General features: G+C 42.6%; 1 protein-coding gene across 1 annotated transcript in view; it reads left to right on the forward strand.

The window, feature by feature from the left end:
- Positions 1–19,443: 19,443 nt before the first annotated feature.
- LOC124776098 (dehydrogenase/reductase SDR family member 11-like) overlaps positions 19,444–25,145 on the forward strand; it is a 54,199-nt gene continuing 48,497 nt past the window's right edge. Inside the window, exon 1 of the mRNA XM_047250939.1 lies at positions 19,444–19,581. Coding sequence (XP_047106895.1) covers positions 19,444–19,581 — 138 coding nt within the window. The remainder of the gene's footprint in view (positions 19,582–25,145) is intronic.

Raw genomic sequence — 25,145 nt, forward strand, 5'->3', positions numbered from 1 at the left:
GTCTCGTTCAGGCCCACCAAGAGCTACTACTGCTGTGAATGACCGCTACCTACGGATTATGGCTCAGAGGAACCCTGACAGCAACGCCACCATGTTGAATGATGCTTTTCGTGCAGCCACAGGACGTCGTGTTACGACTCAAAATGTGCGCAATAGGCTGCATGATGCGCAACTTCACTCCCGATGGCCATGGCGAGGTCCATCTTTGCAACCACGACACCATGCAGCGCGGTACAGATGGGCCAAACAACATGCCGAATGGACCGCTCAGGATTAGCATCACGTTCCCTTCTGCGATGAGTGTCGCATATGCCTTCAAACAGACAATCGTTAGAAACGTGTTTGGAGGCAATCCGGTCTGGCTAAACACCTTGGACACGACATTGCAGCAAGATGGAGGTCCCCTGATGTTTTGGGGGGCCGACGTACGCCGCTGGTGGTCATGGAAGGCGCTGTAACGGCTCTACGACACGTGAATGCCATCCTCCGACCGATGGTGCAACATATCGTCAGCATATGGGCGAGGCATTCGTCTTCATGGACGGCAATTCGCGCCCCCATCGTGCACATCTTGCGAATGATTTCCTTTGGGATAACTACATCGCTCGACTGGAGTGGCCAGCATGTTCTCCAAACATCAACCCTATCGAACATGCCTGGGATTGTAAAGGGCTGTTTATGGACGACGCGACCCACCAACCACTCTGAGGTATCTACGCAGAATCGCTGTTGAGGAATGGGACAATCTGGACCAACAGTGCCTTGATGAACTTGTGGATAGTATGCCACGACGAATACAGGCCTGCATCAATGCAAGAGGACGTGCTACTGGGTATTACAGCTACCGGTATGTACAGTAATCTGGACCACCACCTGTGAAGGTCTCGCTGTATGGTGGTACAACATGCAATGTGTGGTTTTAATGAGCAATAAAAAGGGCTGAAATGATGCTTATGTTGAACTCTATTCCAATTTTCTGTACATGTTTGAGAACTCTCGGCACCGAGGTGATGCAAAACTTTTTTGGTGTGTGTATGATAATGTGAGAGAATGCCAGCAGGCGAAACCGACAAGCAGCTATTTATCTCACGCGCTATGATTTTATAATCAAAATTGGGTAGCGTTATCGGTCGGACCCTCATCCACGGAGAGACCTCCCATCCTTTTGGGAATTAAAACAATTTTTCCGAGCTTAGATGTTATCGTATGTCCTTACAGATGCCAAAACCGAACATAAAATTCTTTGGAAAGCCCATCAAAATCCGGTGATATGCGGAAAGCAGAGCGAACTACAGTGTCAGATAACTCATCACGGTGAAAAGCTGCGAAAACTTCCTCATGGAATGCTGCCATAACAACACTATCAAGGAGGGAAGTAAAATCAGGTTGGGATGATCACACACGTTAGTCTACACAGAACGAATGGTACTAACATGCGTCCTTTGAGATCGCTTTCGAAGCCGAATTACGTAATACAGAGACGCCAGCTCATCTTGGAGAATCGAACATGGCCGGGATCCCAAACGAAGACCATCTAATTGTAGTCTTTTAATTTCTTTGTGGTGGCCAGATAAGTTGAGTAGCTAGTTCTCTTCTTTTACATTCCTAACGCTGTCCAGGACGTATCCGCTTTTTTGTTCTATGATGGGGCATTTTTTATTTTACTTCCCAAATTTTACTTTATCATTATTAAGACATTAGATCACTATAGCTTGGCAACCGATGTAGATTTTTGTTGACTTGGGCAACGACTGATCTGGTATAAGTTTTTTGTATTGTCAATCGAACTATTGTGTTTATACCGTGGAAATGGATAAAACTCTCACAAACAAACAGGACGACCATTAATTACATGTATTTGCCTATCTTCCTACAAAATTTTAAAAGATTTGCAAAAGTCTGAATCATATAAGTGGCGCGTGTACAAAAACTCACAAAGCGGTGATTTTTGCAGGTAAAATCCGAATGAAGCTAGACTTTTGAGCAAATTTTCCATTTTATTGTAAGAATGCATTTTATAGTGTTTCCAGTCCGGAACCACGCGACTGCTATGGTCGCAGGTTCGAATCCTGCCTCGGGCATGGGTCTGTGTGATGTCCTTGGGTTAGTTAGGTTTAAGTAGTTCTAGGGGACTGATGACCTCAAATGTTCACTCCCATATTGCTCAGAGAAATTTGAACCACTTTTTTATAATATTTTCGCGTAATCAGTCCACATAAGAATTATTTTTGTATGTTATGTTTAGCTTGACTTTAAAGCATTGTATCTCGACGACGGATAAAGATTATTGGAATCAAACATTTTCGTTTTCAGCTTATCTATTTATTTACCAAACCACAAAATTTAACCAGATTCGTACTAGCTTAAAGCGTAGAAGTACCACACTCTAAAAATCTCCCAGAAAAAACGTTTTTTCATTTAAAATCCAAATGAGACAAGTTTTTTTTTCTTTTCAAACGGTGAAAACGTATCTTCGTCCGAGGTTCGATACACCTGTAGATCATATGTAAACCATCAGTCTCGTCTAGTCCGGACTTATATAAGGGTGACTGTTTATGCACGTAAAATCCGAACGGTGCACTTACAAATGGTGTCATTTGAAGAGCATTGATTTCAGCCCAGTTAACATCTTCTTCAAAAGAGCACAATTTGCCTAGGCACTAGCTCTGCTTCGTCGTTCAAACCTTGCTTAATATACTTGCAACATCCCCTTAGAAAAATTAATGAATTACTGTGCTAATAAACCTCTTACGTTATTTGATTTTCAAACAGCTGAGCAGAACTGAACGTACTCAGACATTTCTCTCTTTACTTATTCTGATCAACACTACACTGACACACAATATTTTTAGTGCAACGCAATCTGACTTTCAATAATCCCTACAAAAGAATGGCCCTGACTAACAGTAACCTATACCTTTCATGAATCACTTACCTCACAAAAATCTTCGTTACTCGAACTACTGCAATACAGCGAGCGCCAATACTGCCAGCTAAATTAAAGATTCTAACTACTGAAGGCACTAACTACTGATAGGCACAGTTAGCAAATAAAAGATCTTGATAGAGAACAAACAATGTATTTACCTTAATAGTGTTCAAAAGTCATCATATATATATATATATATATATATATATATATATATATATATATATATATATATATATATATCACTTCATGATAGAAAGAGTAAATTTGTAATACTGTATGATGGACACACGTCCAGATCGTCCGCTCTCAAAATTCTGCCATCTCTCTCCCCACATCCACCACTGCTGGCGGCTCACCTCCAACTGCGCAACGCTACACGTTGTTCACATCCAACTGCCAAACACTACAATAGCAAAAATTCCAACAATGCAAACCAGCCACAGACTGCACACAGCACAGTCAGTGATTTTCATACAGAGCGCTACGTGGCGTTACCAACATAAAAACCTAAACAGCCTACTTACATACTGTAACATAGCTACAGTAAGACAGCGGCACCCAGGGAGGTGGCGCAGTGGTTAGCACACTGGACTCGCATTCGGTAGGACGACTGTTCAAACTCGTGTCCGGCCATCGTGATAGGTTTCCCGTGATTTCGCTCAATCGCTTCAAGCAAATGCCGGAATGGTTCCTTTGAAAGGGATCGCCGGTTTCCTTCCTCGTACTCCAATGGAACATACGACGTCCCTGTTTGGTTCCCTCCCCAAAATCAATCAACCAAAGAAGACATCTGTTCGAATGGCCACAACCGGGACCTTGTCCAGGCCAAACCAAAATCTTATTGCCCCGTCTTCCTAGCTCAAATAGGAACCGAGCACCAAGACCCTCCCCTCCCAAAAGTACTACTTCCCGCGCGGTCATCTGAAACAAAGTTGTTACAGGGTTACCGGGTAAATGTAATTCCATTGGATTGGAAGTCTGACCTACCAAAAAATCCTCAGAATATACCACAATAGGCAAAATTTGTTTCTACTTGTACCTGTTTTACAGTAAAAAGTTTTAAGACGCAAGGAGTATAAGTACAAGTGTGTCCCGTGTATTAGGGTCACTACAGTCTCTAACTGCACTAGAACTATAGACAGATTAACTGACTGTTATGAAAAAATATCTTGTGTTACGATGCTAACACCATTTAACTTTGGCGTTTGCTTCGGCAAGCACTTGTACCAAGTGCACTCTCAGCCCCTCAATTATCTCTTACACCGTGTATATTGCCTCTTAATTTATTAGCACTCTATACTGGTGCCATCATAACATAGCTATGATACCTGGTATATGATTCAGCTGCGCAGCAGAGTGGTAAGTGTAACTTTCTGTTCGAAAAATTCCGGAAAATTCGTAATTGTGCGCCAACTTTGTGATGGAGTGATGGGCGGTTGGAATCTGTGCAAACGCCTGTGTTCAATGTGTAACTGCCGGAAGTTACATCCTTGTATATCTGTTAGTTATTGTTCAGTGCTGTATTGAGTAGAACATTGTGTCGCATAACTTGCGAACTTCGAGATGGCAGAACTACAGGAGCAATGCGTCTGCATTAAATTTTGCGTAAAACTCGAGAAAACCTTTACAGAGACACACAAAATGAATCAGGAAGCCTATGGTGATGAGTGCTTAATTGTTACGAATGGTTCACACGAATTAAAAATGGCCGGACGGAAGTTAAAGATGACACTCGTTCAGGAAGCCCTTCGACATCTACCAACGATGGTCACGTCAGCAACGTCAACGAAATTGTGCTTGCCAAACGAAGACTGACTGTCCGAGAGATTGCAGAAGAACGTAACATTTCAGATGCGTCTTGTTATAAAATTCTGAAACAACATCTTGTAATGCATCGTATTGCTACCAATTTCGTCCCACAGTTCATGCGTCAACATCAGAAATACCTCTTCCTCGCAATCTGTGGAGAGTTTTAGGATCGCGAAAATGAGAGCGCGATGGCCCTTAAGGGAATCATAGCTGGTGATGAGACATGGCTCTATGATTATGATGTTGAGACCAATGGTCAGTCTTCACAGTGGCTCGGGAAAGGTTCTCCAAGGCCAAAAAAAGGTCACCAGGTCAAATGTCAAAGCCATGCTGATAATTTTCTTTGACTTTCAAGGATCAGTTCATCTTAAATTCGTGCCACAGGGACTAACTGTTAAGCGACGTTACGGCAGAGACGTGTTGCGACGCATGCGAGAAAATTGAGAAGGAAACGGCCTGAAATGTGGCGAGAGACAATTTGTGGCTCTTGCATCACGATAACGCACCCGCAATTTCATCCCTGTTGGTGCGTGACTGTTGCACAGAAAATGAAATCACTGTTCTGCCTCATCCTACGTACTCTCCAGACGTGGGCCCTGCGGACTATTTTTTATTTCCAAAGCTGAAATCCCCATTGAAGGGATGAAGATTTGCAACGACAGACGAGATTACAGAAAATTCCCAGATGGTGCTTCGCACGATCCAGCAAGACCAAAATAGTACTAAAATAGAGGATGACAAACTAAAGGCCGAAATACTAAATGTCTTTTTCCAAAGCTCTTTCACAGAGAAAGACTAGCATTTTGTCATTTGTGCGACAATTTAGAGAGGGAAGTACAGTGCAGATATAGAAATAGACGACAGAGGTATAGAGAAACAATTAAAATCACTCAAAAGAGGAAAGGCCGCTGGACCTGTTGGGATACCAGTTCGATTTTACACAGAGTACGCGAAGGAACTTGCCCCCCTTCTAGCAGCGGTGTACCGTAGGTCTCTAGAAGAGCGTAGCGGTTCAAAGGATTGGAAAAGGGCACAGGTCATCCCCCTTTTCAAGAAGGGACGTCGAACGGATGTGCAGAACTATAGACCTATATCTCTAACGTCGATCAGTTGTAGAATATTGGAACGTTCGAGTATAATGACTTTTCTGAAGGCTATAGATGTACTCTGTAGGAATCAGCATGGGTTTCGAAAAAGACGATCGCGTGAAACCCAGCTCGCGCTATCCGTCCACGAGACTCGGAGGGCCATAGACACGGGTTCCCAGGTAGATGCCGTGTTTCTTGACTTCCGCAAGGCGTTCGATACAGTTCCAAACAGACGTTTAATGAACAAAGAAAGAGCATATGGATTATTAGACCAATTGTGTGATTGGATTGAAGGGTTCCTAGATAACAGAACGCAGCATGTCATTCTCAATGGAGAGAAGTCTTCCGAAGTAAGAGTGATTTCAGGTGTGCCTCGGGGGAATGTCGTAGGACTGTTGCTATTCACAATATACATCGGAAGTTCACTGAGGCTTTTTGTGGATGATGCTGTGGTATATCGAGAGGTTGTAACAATGGAAAATTGTACTGAAATGCAGGAGGATCTGCAGCGAATTGACGCATGGTGCAGGGAATGGCAATTGAATCTCAATGTAGACAAGTGTAATGTGCTGCGAATACACAGAAGAAAGATCCTTTATCATTTAGCTACAATATAGCAGGTCAGCAACTGGAAGCAGTTAATTCCATAAATTATCTGGGAATATGCATTAGGAGTGATTTAAAATGGAATGATCAAATAAAGTTTATCGTCGGTAAAGCAGATGCCAGACTGAGATTCATTGCAAGAATCCTAAGGAAATGCAATCCGAAAACAAAGGAAGTAGGTTACAGTACGCTTGTTCGTCCACTGCTTGAATACTGCACAGCAGTGTGGGATCCGCACCAGATAGGGTTGATAGAAGAGATAGAGAAGATCCAACGGAGAGCAGCGCGCTTCGTTACAGGATCATTTAGTAATCGCCAAAGCGTTACGGAGATGATAGATAAACTCCAGTGGAAGACTTTGCAGGAGAGACGCTCAGTAGCTCGGTACGTGCTTTTGTTGAAGTTTCGTGAACATACCTTCACCGAGGAGTCAAGCAGTATATTGCTCCCTCCTACGTACATCTCGCGAAGAGACCATAAGGATAAAATCAGAGAGATTAGAGCCCACACAGATGCATAACGACAATCTTTCTTTCCACGAACAATAGGAGACTGGAATAGAAGGGAGAACCGATAGAGGTACTCAAAGTACTCTCCGCCACATACCGTCAGGTGGCTTGCGGAGTATGGGTGTAGATGCAGATGTAGAAGAGGCGTACCAAGACTGCTGCCGGAAGTGGAAAAGGCATTAGGAGCGTTGTTATCAGTCGTGGAGAAGGCTATTTTGGAGACCACGCACAATAACTAATAGGTAAGGGCAGAAAATTTTGTAGACAAAATTCCGAATTTTTTTGAACAGATCTCGTATGTGAGTCAGCCGCAAAGCCGGAAGGAACTTATTGATAGTAATCATAGCTTATACAATTGTTTCGTCACCTCCCTGCCGCACCGTTAACTTTCACAGTGAGACAGCAGTAACGCCTGAAATTTCTGATAGTTATATAAACAGAAGATAGCGCGTACAAAGCTCAGCTCGGGCCCCAGTAACGTCTAACCGGCCACAGGAACGCAGTGGAAGGCAGTACGGAGTGACAACCGAGGTAGCTCAAGCCCCATCCGTCACATATGCGGTAAGAGTACTCATGTTTTTGTTGTTGTTACCGCTCTCTACATTCATGCTCCGTAAATCTCGGACGTGGCAGAGAGTACGTTTCATCACACAGTATACTAAGACTTGATGGATGGAACTTGAAGAGATTCATTTCATATAGTATTTCATCAGAAAAGAAATGCAACTAGTCTCTGGACGATGAGACTACTTTCGCAACATTAGCTTCAAGATGTTTTTCGACTTCGATTTGCGTCCTTACGCTGTGATACGTTTTCTCAAAAACTGTAACAGCGGACGGATAGTTTACTACATGCAAATGGCAGAACTGTTTCTTTTCACTTCTCAAAATATTTCCTCAGTTTATAGAAAGCCTGAGCATTATACCTTCAGAACGTCTCAGTTGAGCTGGTGAGTCCGTAGATGGTGTAAGGGGCGAACAATATAACTGGCCACGCTTTTCCACCCGAGTTTTACGATAATTAAGCCAATCTGTCCTTGATCTGACTTAGTGAACCACCGCGCAGGAATTCTTCCCATCTGTTATGTGGAGACACTCCCATAGTTTTACGTCCCCTTGCAGAGCCGTAACAGCGCCGTCGAATTCTGAAACTGCAAAAAAATGGCTCCGAGCACTATGGGACTTAACTTCTAAGGTCATCAGTCCCCTAGAACTTAGAACTACTTAAGCCTAACTAACCTAAGGACATCACACACAACCATGCCCGAGGCAGGATTCGAACCTGTGACCGTAGCGGTCGCGCGGTTCCAGACTGTAGCGCCTAGAACCGCTCGGCCACCCGGGCCGGCTCTGAAACTGCAGTACTACTGTCTGTGTTCTACATAATAAAGTGAGAACAAGTTTTTTCGCACTAAATAATGTTTCAGACGGGACCTATAAAATGAGCTTGTGCACACTGATTATAAGCTACCTATTAACGGTACGAGAGCATGGTCTACTGCATGACTAGATCGAAAGGCATTCTACTCGTATCGGCGACTACCGAACTGGAGCACGCTCTGTAACTTGGGCGTACAGTCGGTATATTTCGTATAAGATCGTACGTCCTCGATTATGCCAAAGTTATTCATTTATTTATTAATATCAACGTCTCTGGCATTGTAAAGTTGTTGAAAGATTGTAGTCCTCCTAAAGTCTGAGTGGCAGTAGGCAACTGTTTTAGCAAATATTTGTTAGTAACAATTACTTGACTAACACCAGAATAAACGTACATTCCCTACGTATCTTTTTGCTGACGCCAGGAAATAGCAAAGCTGGAAATACAGTAAAAAGCTCTCTCATCTCAAAATAAGGTTCAAATGGCTCTGAGCACTATGGGACTTAACAGCTGTGGTCATCAGTCCCGTAGAACTTAGAACTACTTAAACCTAACTAACCTAAGGACATCACACACATCCATGCCCGAGGCAGGATTCGAACCTGCGACCGTAGCAGTCGCGCGGTTCCGGACTGCGCGCCTAGAACCGCGAGACCACCGCGTCAAAATAAGGGATACCTTATACACTCTCACTGGTTTGGTCGGTTTTGAAGAAACGTCCAGGGACAGTATTGTAACTGTTATACTTTATTTTGTCCTTCTTGTATGTTGATGTTGTAAACAGGTTCCCTGTTCTTAACTTTCGTGTGCGTCTGTGCTGAATGTTACCCTGAACAATGCAAATGCTGTGCCTACGTAAACGCTATCTGATAGAAGGATCGCCAGAGCAATCTGAAACTCTACAGCTGTGTTACAAATAACTTTTAGAAGGTGCGAAACTGTATCCTAAAGAAGCTGTCCTGTGAAAATCTGTATCGCGCAGTACTGTGATCAGCGCTACAATGCGTGACGTCACAGTACACGACTTGCAGGTATAACACACAAAACCAACTTCTACAAGAAATTACGAATAGATTTTCAAAGAATAAATGACAAAAATGCTTTAATAATAATGCCCCTATAAATGCGCCATAAATAAATTTCCCGGTATTGAATAACGCACGCTGCTGGAGTACAGATTATTCCTCGCATTTTACTATCCCTGTCCACACGAGGTGCATCCGAGTTATAACACCGATATTTTTCCCAGGACTGGAAACAGATAGCAACATCCGGTTTGTTTTGGACTACGAGTGCACTCGTTGTGAATCTGTGACGAAGCAGAGAACACTTCCCGACACGGGGGAATCCAGAGGCAGCGGCGAAAATGACAACTGCTTTTGACACTTCAACGTTTCCCTTACAAAAATGTCCGGCCCTGGTAGCCGAGTGGTCAGCGCAACGGAACGTCATACCTAACGGCCCGGGTTCGATTCACGGCTGGGCGGGAGATTTTCTCCGCTCAGCGACTGGGTGTTGTGTTGTTCTTATCATCATCATCATCATTTCATCCCCATCGACACGAAAGACGCCGAAGTGGCGTCAACTCGAAAAACTTGCACCAAGTGAACTGTCTACCAGGCGGGAGGCCCTGGCCACTCGGCATTTCCATTTTACATTACAACAATAGCGTGTAATCACGCTTTTGCTCCACTTGAATCGTGTGGCAGAGATTGAAATTCATCGATAGTTGAGTGAGACACGTGGTGACGGTGTCTACGGACGCATTTAATATGCGTTCGTGGGTGCGACACTTCAAAGAAGGCAGGACGTCGTGTAACAATAGACAGTGACAATCTCAGCCTCTCACCAGCCGGTCCGATGACATAAACGATCGAGTGGAGAAAGTCGTTTTGGAGCATCGACTCCAAAACAGTATTTCCGTAGGATCTTTGCACACAATCCTGCGTAAGGATCTGAAAATACGAGTAGTGTCCTCCAGGTCGGTGCATGAATCCTGACGGACGACCGCAAGGTTCAAGTGATGTGTCGCGCTCCCTACCTACCTTTCCTGGCTCCTAGCGACTTTTGGTTGTGGTCGCTCAATCACTAGCCCTGCCGCTATTACGTAAGTGATTTTCCATTGGTCTAACCAGACTTCTAAAGACGCATTCGCAGTGGGCATGGAATCATGTTGTCGACTTTGTGAACATTGTATAAGGCTGTAGGGAGATTACATCGAGAAGTGAGCAAGTTTGATTAGTTTGCGAGAAAGAAAAGTCAGAGGAATTATATAACTTGAATTCATCTCGTACATATCGATAAAAGGAACATTGCGTTACACTAATTTGCGACCACTCTATAAAAAAAAGGCACATAAGATTCAACTACAAAAATCATTTTGATTCAGTGAAATTACAAAATAGTGTAAGTAGCTCAGAAGTTCGTTTTTTATTTCAATGGCGACCAGTTTTTAAGTAAAAACAAACTTCTGCGCGACTTTGACGGTTCTGTAATTTCACTGAATCGCAGCAAGTTGCTGCCTGCTGCCATCCACCATGCTGGAAGCAAGTAAAAATCATTTTATTTACAACGGGAAACAAACCGACGCTTTGCGCTGAAACTGGATGTCACATGAAATATGTGAAGAGCAGTATTTGATTGAGCCAATTACATCTACACAGTACAAAAATGAAGTTCTGAATATCTACTGGAACACCACAGAAAATGCGCGTGACACGACTCTGAGGAGAGATATCCTGTATACGTGTGGTATGTGTCCTAAAGTTTACACGCGCCACCATTAGTTCGGCCAACCGTGAACCACTCTGGCTCCTGAAGTCGTATGTTCTGGTACATACCATATTCATTTTGACTTAGACGCTGTTATCGTCCTTATTTAATGGTTTCCAGACTACATGTGTGGTGCGGCCAAGTTGTAAGATCGATAAAATCGGACAAACTCCTAGTTGCAATAATAACACTGCCGCTTTCCGTGTTGTTCTGACTGTCGGTGTTGACCGAGCACTGGTTAAAGCCTTTATTTCCCTGCCCGTCGTGTGACAGCGATGGAACAGAGATTAACAGGTCTCCAGAATAAGATTTTCACTCTGAAGCGGAGTGTGCGCTGATATGGCAGATTAAAACTGTGTGCCGGACCGAGACTCGAACTCGGGACCTTTGTCTTTCGCGGGCAACTGCTCTACCATCTGGGCTACCCAAGCACGACTTTCGCTTCTGTAAAGTTTGGAACGTAGGAGACGAGGTACTGGCAGAAGTAAAGCTGTGAGGACTGGACGTGAGTTGTGCTTGGGTAGCTCAGATGGTAGAGCACTTGCCCGCGAAAGGCAAAGGTGCCGAGTTCGAGTCTCGGTCCGGCACACAGCTTTAATCTGCCAGGAAGTTTCATTAACAGGTCTTTTCTACATTTCTGGTTTCGTGCGGCGTTACCGTTGTTAGTCCTTTATCATACGTTGTTTTATGTGTCTTTGCGTATGTTTTGCGTGCAACATTGTCTGACTGTTAGGTCGGTATTTTCGTGGTGGCACGATATGGCAGTTGGCGCAAGTGCAGACGTCTTATTTGAAGGAAGTTATGTTTGCAAGCGCAAGATAAAATCCTGGTGTGAATAACAGGATGAAATCTTCCTAAGTATGCTATCTGACCTACAATCGAACCACCATGCATACATTCAGGAATCCACAACTACTGTGGCTATACTCGATATCAGCGAGTTGCTGAATTTTTATTTTCTAATATTAATGTGGTTATGAAAGCATGATACCACGTTACTAAAACATGGGGTGAGCAGTAAGAATGAGTTTATACCTGGATCATTACTGCAACTACCAGTAGGTAATGGAGAAGCATTACAATCGGTAGATATGGAGTTGTAGTATACGTAATGATAACTATTGCTGCGTCTATTGCTTAATAAATATGATACTGTATGTATTTTTGTTACATTTTACACCGTTCTAGTATAGCTGTCATTTAATTTCGATGGTCATATCAGTATTTTGGCGTCGATTATTATCGGTCAGAAATGTTTAAACGTAGATGATGAAATCGAAATATGGATACGTTTTACGCTCTGCGTTAACCTCACATCGACAGAGCGATGATACGGGGCAACAGCTTTACCGGTGCATTTAAATTGAACAGCACTGGCCAGGCAAGTGATCCAACTAACCTGCAGTGACGTGAACACTTGCAGTAAAGGCTTAAAAAGATATGAGCAGAGAACAATATAACTTTGAATTTCATTTAATTCTTTTAAATAGAAGGAAGTTATATATGGGCAAAACTCAGGCGATACGCTTCTTAGGACCGAGCGAGGTGGCGCAGTGGTTAGACACTGGACTCGCATTCGGGAGGACGACGGTTCAATCCCGCGTCCGGCCATCCTGATTTAGGTTTTCCGTGATTTCCCTAAATCACTCCAGGCAAATGCCGGGATGGTTCCTCTGAAAGGACACGGCCGACTTCCTTCCCCGTCCTTCCCTAATCCGATGAGACCGATGACCACGCTGTCTGGTCTCCTTCCCCAAAACAACCAACCAACCAACGCTTCTTAGGTGATCTGACGGAAAACATAACATCCCTCGATCTTAGCTAACACGGTAGCGTAATTAAAAACAAAAGCGATGAAAATTTCTGACTTTAATAAGAGTAATTTTCTGCATAAGCTATGCGTGGCGTAAAAGCGCACTGTTGATTTCCCATATAGCTAAATATTGTAGCTACTGAAGGTATTACAGTCAGTCGTCTGGTAATCTCTGAACTCCCTCCCAGCAATACACTTCCAGTATTGCTACGTTGACAACAAGGTGATCGGCAACAGAATCCCAAGTACCAAAAAGTCCACATTTCCTCTTTTATGACGTACTGTTCTGCATGCCGCCATCGTTCTGCAGTGCATGTCACTGAGCTTTGTGCATTACTTCCAGTACGTTTGTCATCCAGCTTAAATGTCTTGTGATTTCTTGCGACAAATCTCTTAACTTAGCTCTATGACAGTTCTATTGGGTTCAGAAAGCAGTGACAAGTGTAAAAATGCAGCATTTGTACAGTGTGCACGATGGGCTGAAAATTATTTTTTTCCGTGTTTCTACGACGCGTATCACTTTGGCTCGCACGAAACCACATCTGTCTTACAAAACAACGTGCATATTCAGACAGAGAGTATTTGTTTCTTCATTTTTCTCCACAGAAATTTGATTATGTAAGCTCTCTTAACTTCAGCAATCTTTTATAAAATATCGATACTTAACAAAGTAAATTCGAAATGAAAACCAGAACTTTGCATGCGATATGTAGTTAAATACTTGAAGACGTGCATTTTTCTTAAAAAACGACGGTTAAGTAAGAGTTCATTAACATATATGTGATGAATTTCATATTTAAATGCTCTAGGTATTGAAGTCGGAACAAAGATTGTAGACCACTAAGAGAACTGTCGACTCAAAACATTCAAGATTATATCAGTCTACAACGCTAGAAATTACGTCACGCATATAACTTGAATACAACCTCATATTTATTACATAGTTTTTCTTGACAAACGTCAGAGCTGATTTTTCTCTGTAAGAAACAATTTGATTTTCGCCATTAACGGTGTAAGGCGCGCATGTTTCACTACGTAGCAGGAAGCGTGTCATCCATTTACGTAGTACATATTAACAGCGAGACAAGCAGACAACAAGTAGCGTTTACAGAGACTATGACCATACACGATTTTTTAAATAAAAAATATGTAGCTAAAGTGTGACTAAGAAAAACGTTGATGGTTGGTAATACATCAGAATGTCATAAAATTTCATTTACAAAGACATAGTAGTAAGATATTTACACTGAAGAGCCAAAGAAACTGGCATGCCTGCCGCAACACGACGTGGCATGGACTCGACTAATGTCTGAAGTAGTGCAGGAGGGAATTGACACCAAGAATCCTGTAGGGATGTCTACAAATCCGTAAGAGCACCAGGGAGTGCACAGCACGTTGCAAGGCATCCCAGAATGCTCAATAACGTTCATGTCTGGGAAATTTAGTGGCCAACGGCAGTATTTAAACGCAGAAGAATGTCCCTGGAGCCAGTCTGTAAAATTTCTGGACATGTGGAGTGCCGCATTGTCGTGCTGGAATTGCCCAAGTCAGTCGGAATGCGCAATGGACATGACTGGATGGAGGTGATCTGACAGGATGGTTACGTACGTGTCACCTGTCAGAGTCGTATCAGTGGTCTCATATCACTCCAGCTGCACGCTCCCCATAGCACGGCGGAGCCTCCGCCAGCTTCAACAGTCCACTGCTAACATACAGTCGTCGTTGGTCCCGTCCTTGCAGGATCTTTTTCAGGCCGCAGCGATGTAGGAGATTTGATGTTTTATCGGGTTGCTGATATTCACGGTAAACTCGTGAAATGGTTATATGGGAAAATCCCAACATCATCGCTATCTCGGAGATGCTGTATCCCATCGCTCGTGCGCCGACTGAACACCACATTAACACTCACTTAAATCATCATAACCTGCAATTGTGTCAGTAGTAACCGATCTAACAACTGCACCAGACACTTGTTGTCTTACACTGAAGCGTCAAAGAAACTGTTATAGTCATGTGTATTCGAATGTAGAGATATGCAAACAGGTAGAACACGGCGCTGCGGTCGGCAACGCCTATATAAGACAACAAGTGTCTGGAGCAGTTGTTATATCGGTTACTGCTGCTACAATGGCAGGTTATCAAGATTTAAGTGAGTTGAAGGTGGGGTTATAGTCGGCACACAATATATCGGACACAGCGTCTCCGAGGTAGCGACGCAGTAGGAATTTTCCCGTTGGACCATTTCACGAGTGTACCCAGAATATCAGGAATTCGGTAAAACATCAAACCTCCGTCACCACTGTGGCCGAAAAAAGATCCTGCAATAACGGGGCCAACGACGACTGAAGAGAATCGATCAAAGCGACAGAAGTTCAACGCTTCCGCAAATTGCTGCAGATATCAATGCTGGGTCATCAAAAAGTATCAGTGTGCGAACCATTAAACGAAACATCAAAGGTATGGGCTTTCGGAACCGCGACACAGAGCTTTACGCCTCGCCTGAGCCCGTCAACACCGAATTGGACTGTTGATGATGGAAACATGTTGCCTGGTCTGTCAAGTCTCGTTTTAAATTGTATCGAGTGGATGGACGTGTTCGGGTATGGAGACAGCCTCATGAATCCATGATCACCGCATGTTAGCTGGGGACCGATCAAGTTGGTGGAGGCTCTGTAATGGTGTGGGGCGCGTGCAGTTGGAGTAATATGGACCCCTGAGGTGTCTAGATACGACTGTGACAGGTGACTTGTACCTAAGCATCCTGTCTGATCACCTGCATCCAGTCATGTTAATTGTGCTTTCCGACGGACTTGGGCAACTACAGTGGGCAATGCAACACCCCACACCTCCAGAATTGCTGCAGACTGGCGCCAGGAACATTCTTCTGAGTTTAAACACTTCCGCTGGCCACCAAACTCTCCAGACATGAACTTTATAGAGCTTATCTGGGATGCCTTGCAACGTGCTGTTCAGAAGAGATCTGCAACCCCTCGTACGCTAACCGATTTATGTACAGCCCTGCGGGATTCATCGTCTCAATTCCCACCAGCACTACGTCAGACGTTAGTCGAGCCCATACCACGTCGTGTTGCGGCACTTCTGCGTGCTCGCGGGAGCCTTACATGATATTAGGCAGGTGTACTAATTTCTTTGGCTCTTCATTGTATATAGGCACTGCCGACCCCAGCGCCGTGTTCTGCCCATTTACATTTCACTGTATTTGAATACGCAAGCCTATACAAGTTTCTTTGGAGCTTCGGTGTAATACATAATTTGGTCCTACTTCCAAAAGCGGAACAACACCATGTACGAAAGTAATGGCTTCCAGCCAACCATCGCTTTTGGGGTTGTTTACATCAGGTTTATTCTTATGATGAACGAAATGTAGTTCCAGTACGTATGGCAGCATAACAGTCTTCTTATTTCTCGCAACAAATCCCGTAATTCGGCTCCAGATCAGTTCTGTTGTGTTCATATTGCAATGGTGCAGCGACAAATGTAAAAGTGCAGCATTTGTATAGTGTGCTCTAAACGATTGTTTTTATGTCCCTACGACACTTACCACTCTGCTTCCTGTGAGACTACATGTGAGGTATAAAACGTTGGACCTAGTCCATATTAGAGTATTTGGTTTGTCATGATTGTCCTAAAAATTAATTTTTTATGTTTTCTTAGTTTAAGCAACCTTTATTAACAGTCTTTCATAAAATGTCGATTATTAAGAATTTCTATTAGAAATGAAAACAGGAATTTCTCGTGCAATATGTAATTAGAAACAAGATAACGTGCATTATTCATTACAAAATTCTTGCTGTATTTTACCATTACTATTAGCAAATATATCAAACTGAACGAAAATAAAGTCCAAGGCGAGCCTTGAACCAGTGATTCATGACCTGCAAGAGATTATCCGTCATACTACGCTACTGGAATGAGGTTTTCATTCTGCAGCGGAGTGTGCGCTGATATCAACCTTCTTGACAGATTAAAACTGTGTGCCGGACCGAGACACGAACTCGGGACCTTTACCTTTCGCGGCAAGTGCTCTACGGGTTGTGATTCGTGCTTGGGAAGCTCAAATGATAGAGCAATTGCCCGCAAAAGGCAAAGGTCCCGACTTCGAGTCTCGGTCCGGCACATAGTTTTAATCTACCAGGAAGTTTCATACTACGCTACTGATTTCGTTATACATCCCTTCTACGTGTATCTCAATTGTATAACATACAGTCCTTCGAAAAACCTTAAAGCAGATTTTCTCTTGAAGTTTATGAAAAACATCAAGAACACCCTATTTCTTGGCACTTTCTAACCGTGTTCCACACCCGTGTTTCACTACAGAGCAGGAAGTAGCCTTAGCCGTTTTCATAAGCGTATTAACTGTGCAACAATCTGGCCACAACAATACAGAGATTGGGACTGTACACAGTTTTTGAAATAAAAACTACATAGCTAAACCTTGATTAAGAAAAACGTTGCCGGCTTTTAATACATTGAATACCTTAGTTTCATTACACGTAACTTAGTAACAAGATATCTAATGTATTACTGTCTTACTTAAGTATAAGTAGGACCTACTCCCAAGAGAGCAACAACACCTGTGTAAGTGTGCTGAGGTTTGTGACCAATCATCGAGTTCTTGTTTGTTTACATTAGGTTTATTCTTGTGATGAACAGAGTACATAATAGACTGTAGGGGCCATGCGCAGACGGGCTGCGAGCTGTGACGTCACCATAAACCCTTGCCATGCCTCACTAACTTGGAGCTTATGGCCATACGGCGTACATGTTTATAATTCGTAGACAGGTATGAAAATAATCGAGATTTTTCCAGGTTGTAGTGTACTGTTGTCGTTATTAAGCTTTCTATTTGTCACACTGTCTTTTCCATGGTCGGTAAAAGACTAGTATAAAGCCTCCGAACTAAGCCTTTTTCGAAAAAAGGCTTAAAAAACTTCGAGTTTCGGAACACTACGGCTTAAACCAATATAAGCTGTTGGAACGCTAAATTGCCTAAGTCTTCTTTTTTAAAAGTGACTGCACTAGGAAGAAAAAATTTCAGTATGTCTCTGACAAACGGTAAGGCTTCATAAGATAGACAATTTAAACTCGCAGCGTTTGTTATGTCTTAAGATGACCACAAAGTACATCGTCGTTTCATAAGCCACTGTGGCTGAGTCAGAAAAATATCACTTTTTGGACATATTTTAATTTCATGTATCTCAGCGCTACATCCAGAGATCATGTAGATCTCGATTTTTTTGCCTATGGTCTTTTATTTCTGTTGCCACAATATCAAATTGTTGGCCTAAGAACACATTATCGCGTATATGGTAGTGTTTGTTTCCACAGTTGATGTTTTGTCTAGTGGCAATTTCGTCATTAGTTGATAACATACTTGCCTCTAAAATACCTTCCACTTCTTTAAGGTAGCTTCGTTTTTATGCCCGAATATTTCTCTCGTTATTAGCCCTCGTTATCCCTACAGAGTATTCCAACATCCGTATTCCAGGCTGTCCCCACAATGACCAACCGCAATAGTTCTCATTTTTTTCAGTCGCATATATGCTTCATCAAATTTGTTGCTTACACAATGTAACTACGGCTCTTTTTTGTGTATCTTATTTTTAGTGTACGTGATTAGAATAGCACGTACTTGGAATGCTTTTATTAGATGGAGCCCAGTATAACTTGAATTTGTTCCTAGACTTTGCGAGAATTGAAGGAAAAGAAAATGAAAGGAAAGCTCAAAATCAATCATCTCGACGTTTTTGAGGAAAGCGATTCGGATACGCGTGAGGAAGAAATAACAAATGCTGAAGACCATTCTACCATTCTGAAACTGAAGTTGAGGGCAGTAATGTAGAGGGTGAATGTGAAACGAAGAGCTGAAGATTTTTTATGTTGGGAGGAGGCTTCGATGTGATGATAGTAGAACCCAGCAGAAAAGAAGGAAACTTGATAATTTTTCTGCCATAAGATATATAAACCTTTTCTTATCTGTTTCAGTGTATCATAAAATTTTTTATACAATTATTAACAAAAAATATTCTATTTTGAACATAAAATGGATAAAATATGTTGAATGGTATATATAATGTAAAATAAGACCAATAACTGAAGCAAAACAACGTGTTTTGCTTTGTGTAACGCGCGACTGCTCACGTGACTGACAGGGAAAGATTAAGATTGTGCTGTGATTAATATCGTCTTTGCAGTCTCTAAGGCAAATCTGTTTCTTTTCCATACCTTACACAGGCTGATCATCGCTAAAAATACTGGGTATTTGTTACACTTGTTTATGAAGGCAATAACATACCAGTCTTTACGTACAGTGTTGATCATCGGAAGCTCTATTTGCTGCTCTAATACACTGTTTCCCCTCACATGATGGCTTCTATCTCTATCACATGACACCAGAGTAAATTTTGCTGATAACTTGTCGTGTATATGTACACATATAGAAGACAGTGTGGCTAGAATATCTCCGTTAGTTGTGCCTGAGATCCTGACTAGCTGACCACTCTGTCCACAGAGCCATGAGTATCGACAAATACAAGGGACGTGTCGCATTGGTTACTGGCGCCAGTGCGGGCATCGGCGCTGCCATAGTGCAGGCGTTGCTGAAAGGAGGACTCACCGTCGTGGGAATAGCCAGGAGGGTTGACAAGATCAAGGTACACATACACACACTCTGTGTCCTAACTTGTATTCCTAGATACAGTCTTACAATGAGAACGTATGGCTGCCAGTTTTTTTTTAAATTTATTTTATTTTTTATTTTGTGGAGTGGTGAGTATTGCGTGTCTCGCCTTGCGATGAGTTTGGCAGCACATTCAGATCTTGCATGCATGTGTTCCCTGACCCAGCAGTGGTAGGTTGGGAGTAGTAGTGCTGTGTATATGTTTGTTGCTGTTACTTGTGTTATTGTCTAGTTGTTGTGTGATCAGAGTGTGGTCTGAATGCTTACTATTACAGAGAGAGAGTTTTTAGAGAGCTTGTGAGGCGGCAAATTGGATTCCGTTATTCTGCTTCGAGGTGTCCACATTCTGACACTGTGCGTGATTTAATTCGCAAATTCCCGACAACAGGTTCAGTTCATGGTGCACCACGAACTGGTAGGTTCACAATTTTAACAAAACGGAAGCTTCAGAGATTTATACCAAATAAATTATCAAACGACGGAGCTGATGCTCCTTTGTACACAAAACGCGTTAGAACACTGTTGCAGAAACAACGAAACAAACATGCCAAATTTAAACAGACGCAAAATCCCCAAGATTGTCGATCTTTTACAGAAGCTCGAAATTTAGCGCGAATTTCAATGCGAGATGCCTATAACAGTTTCCACAACAAAACTTTGTCTCGAAACCTGGCAGAAAATCCAAAGAGGTTCTGGTAGTATGTGAAGTATGTTAGCGGCAAGAAACAATCAATGCCTTCTCTGTACGATAGCTTTGGAGATACTATCGTAGACAGTGCTGCCAAAGCAGAGTTACTAAACACAGCCTTCCGAAATGCCTTCACAAAAGAAGACGAAGTAAATATTCCAGAAGACTGTATACCAATTAGGTTCCTTTCGGAGTATGCTGATGCATTAGCTCCATACTTAACAGTCATATACAACCGTTCGCTCGACGAAAGATCCGTACCCAAAGACTGGAAGGTTGCACAGGTCGCACCAATATTCAAGAAAGGCATTACGAGCAATCCACTAAATTACAGGCCCATATCGTTAGCGTCGATATGCAGCAGGTTTTTAGAACATATATTGTGTTAGAACATAATGAATTACCTCGAAGAAAACGGTCTATTGACACACAGTCAACATGGGTTTAGAAAACATCGTTCTTGTAAAACACAGCTAGCCCTTTATTCACATGAAGTGCTGAGTGCTATTGACAAGGGATTTCAGATCGATTCCGTATTTCTGGATTTCCGGAAGTCTTTTGACACTGTAACAAACAACCGGCTCGTAGTGAAATTGCGTACTTATGGAATATAGTCTCAGTTATGTGACTGGATTTGCGACTTCCTGTCAGAGAGGTCACAGTTCGTAGTAATTGACGGAAAGTCATCGAGTAAAACAGAAGTGATTTCTGTCGTTCCCCAAGGAACTATTATAGGCCCTTTGCTGTTCGTTATCTATATAAACGATTTGGGAGACAATCTGAAAAGCCATTTTAGATTGTTTGCAGATGACGTTGTCGTTTATCGACTAATAAAGTCATCAGAAGATCAAAACAAATTGCAAAACGATTTAGAAAAGATATCTGAATGGTGCGAAAATTGGCAGTTGACCCTAAATAACGAAAAGTGGGAGCTCATCCACACAAGTGCTAAAAGGAATTAGTTATACTACGGTTACACTATAAATGTCTAATCTAAAAGCCGTAAATTGAGCTAAATACCTAGGTATTACAGTTACGAACAACTTAAATTGGAAGGAACACATAGAAAGTGTTGTTGGGAAGGCAAACCAAAGACTGCGTTTTATTGGCAGGACACTTAGAAAATGTAACAGACCTACTAAGGAGACTGCTACGCTACGCTTGTCCGTCCTCTTTTAGAATACTGCTGCGCGTTGTTGGATCCTTACCAGAAAGGCAGCACGTATTGTATTATCGCTAAATATGGGAGGGAGTGTCACAGAATGATACAGGATTTGGGATGGACATCATTAAAAGAAACGCGTTTTTCGTTGCGCCGGAATCTTCTCACGAAATTTCAAACACCAACTATCTCCTCCGAATGCGAAAATATTTTGTTGATACCGAATTACATAGGGAGGAACGATCACCAAGATAAAATAAGGTAAATCAGACCTCGTACGGAAAGATATAGATGTTCATTCTTTCAACGCGCTATACGAGATTGGAATAATAGAGAATTGTGAAGCTGGTTCAAAAAAATGGTTCAAATGGCTCTGAGCACTATGGGACTCAACTGCTGAGGTCATTAGTCCCCTAGAACTTAGAACTAGTTAAACCTAACTAACCGAAGGACATCACACACATCCATGCCCGAGGCAGGATTCGAACCTGTGATCGTAGCGGTCTCGCGGTTCCAGACAGCAGAAGGTGGTTCCATGAACCCTCTGCCAGGCACTTAAATGTGATTTGCAGAGTATCGATGTAGATGTAGATGTTCACAACATTACGGACATCATGCTGCGGAGTCCAACTACACAATGAAGAGATTATCGCAAGGTAGCTAAAATTTCTGCTACGAGCACAAAAAGCCGTAACCTAAGAACTGTGGATGTATCCGTATGAAATTACTGCAGTGCACTAATTATGTTGTATGGACCACGTGAAACGAATAACATATTGTGAATGGTTTCAGATATTTGTTAACTGTCATGGAGTTGGGGTTTTAGATCGAACGTTTTTCACTGTTGAGGATTAGTTTCACCTATCTGGCTTCATTAATTCCCAAATTTTCTTATTAGAATATCCAGATTCCTTAAGTGAAACACCATTGCCTGGAGAGAAAATCGGAGTGTGGTTTGCCATAACGCAAGCGCGAATTATAGGGTCTATCTTTTTCGATACTACCATCACTTTTGATATTTATTGTTCCCAGATAATTTATCCATTTATCGTTCTGCTGAATGAAAATGAGGTCAGTGATTCATTATTCCAACAAGACAACGCTAATGCTCAGCAACATGCTCGCAAAGGCGCATTGTACTGAATACACTGTGGTGTGAGGCTGCTATGATGTCTGCAGTCGCTTTAGGGTGAAGGCTTCCTGTTTTCCAAGCAGCCGACATTTGAAAAAGCCATCTGGACTGTTCTCAGGAGTTACGTTGTTGTTCCAGAGGGCTCCAGTCTTCCTGAGAAACACATTTAAGAGAGTGCAAGAACGAGTTGCATTGACATTAAATAAAAGTGTTCTCCATTGCAGAACGACAGGCCTATTGGAGGCGATGGGAGCATGCCTAGTCTGTGGGTGGTCACCCCCTGACCAGGCAGGCGCTGTGTGGGGGTTGTGTCGATGTATTTCAGACGAACAATTTGCACTTGGGGCGCCCATCCTTTCATCTTTTGTTGTTTAGTTGACTATACACACTATTGTGTTGGCATACGACCAGCTAGTGCAATGAGGCGTTCGGAGGAGCAGCTGGCCTTTTGAAAAGGTCTGTGTGTCCCTTCTCCCCCCCCCCCCCTCCCTTGTAGGAGGAAGGCTGGATGGGGGGAGGGGAGGCATGATTGGAGGTAAGAGGGTCTCGATTTTCGGCAGTTTGTAAACGTCTATCGATGAGAACACACACCCAGCCACCACCCCCTCTGCAGCCTTTTGGGACGACGATTTTCCCCAGCACATGTGTTGCCTTATGAGCCATTCATTAGGAGTGCTGGTTTTTTCACGACAGTTTTGAAGTGTAATTACAACTGTGATGCATTTTTACCGGCAGTTGTGGCAGCGTGTATTGGCTTCGGCTACCTGGGTTGCAGGGTGGCTTTTGAGCAAGCATATGTAGCGAACTATGACATCAAACAACGATAGATATTGTGCTTAGCTGCATGCTTACAAGTAATACACTTGTTAAACTCTTCTCTGTCCAACACCAGCATCTCGACAGTTGAACCTACTTTCCACCAAAATGAACAAAGATGGTACCTTACACCCCTGCCATTTTCCTTCCAGCTTGTAGGTGAAGGGTAGAGTTTGGGTGTTATTGCGAAATTTTTTCACAGCAGAATAATACCTGTTGTGTGACATCGTCAGTTTTTAGCGAGTGTGCGATTTTTGGCCGTCCTTGTCCCGTGCTATGCATATAGTTGAGTAATTACGCCCGATCTTTATGATTAATTATGTAATTAGGACCTATCTTTACTTCAGTTAGTGATAATTTCAGATGTTAGCAAAAATTTCCAAAAAAATATCGTACATCTTTATTTTTAGTCTAGAATACTGTGGAGTACTTTTCAAAAGAAAATTCTTACCAGTCGTTACGAAAAAAAGTAAAACCTAACTTTACAAGACACTTTCAAGAAATACTTTTTCTCACATTTTCTCATAAAACGAACTATAACACCGCAGCTGCATCTTGAGATTATCTTTATTGTCTCACACGACTAGTTTCGGCGGCACATTACCACCATCCTCAGGCCCACCACTGCCAAAAGAGTAACAGAATTCATTGGCGCATTTATTGTGGAATCGTTGTTACTAGTACAAGTGGGCTAGCTTTCTTCTCTACTCGACACTGTGTTGTCTCCAGTGCAACAAAGCCGAAACTAGTTTTCTCATATACTTCATCAGCAGGAGTCTCTCGGCCATGCAATAAGATGGACATCGTTTTTTTATTACTTCAGTCTGAGTCAAAATCAAGAAACAGTAATATCTTTTCGGTAAAAAATTTAGGAACACTCTAAAAGATTAAAGATATGTCTAGTAAATATTTTATTGTGAAAACGTAAAACTATTCATAGATAAAAAATAAAATAGCCCATGTAACTAAAATCGTCGTCGCTGAGGAATCTGCGTTCTCTTTGATCTTGTAGAAAACTTCCAGCGTTAAAATTGTTATGAAGAGTACAAAAGTAATTTTGGTAACATCTGAAACATAAATTAAAACTGTGTGCCGGACCGAGACTCGAACTCGGGACCTTGGTAGAGCACTTTCCCGCGAAAGGCAAAGGTCCCGAGTTCGAGTCTCGGTCCGGCATACAGTTTTAATCTGCCAGGATTTTCATATCAGCGCAGACTCCTGTGTAGAGTGAAAATTTCATTCAATCTGAAACACACATACTGTATCGAACGTGAATTATTTTCGAAAGTCTCCATATGTGACAGCGCACGAATATTTCATAGCCGCCTCGACGTTTCTAGTTCCAGTGGCACGCCTTCACAGGACCGAGAATATTCCCCAAACGCCGGAGAGATCGTGTATATGGATCCGTATTACACAGAGGCGATAAAAGTCGTTGGATAGCGATATGCTCATATGCAGATTATGGTAGTATCGTGTAGGCTAGATAAAGTATGAAAGGGCGGAGCATTGGCCGATCTGGCATTTTTACTCACGTGATTCGTGTGAAAAGGTTTCCAATGCTACTACGGGCGCACGAAGGGAATTAACTTTCTTTGAACGTGGAATGGTAGTTGGAGCTAGACACATGGGACACTCCATTTCGGAAATCGTTAGGGAATTCAGTATTCCGAGATCCACTGCGTCAACCAGAAAACCAAATTTCATGCATTAGCTCCCACTACAGGCAACACAGTGGCC

This window comes from Schistocerca piceifrons, chromosome 2 (assembly GCF_021461385.2).
Source record: "Schistocerca piceifrons isolate TAMUIC-IGC-003096 chromosome 2, iqSchPice1.1, whole genome shotgun sequence".
In the NCBI taxonomy this organism is placed as follows: domain Eukaryota; kingdom Metazoa; phylum Arthropoda; class Insecta; order Orthoptera; family Acrididae; genus Schistocerca; species Schistocerca piceifrons.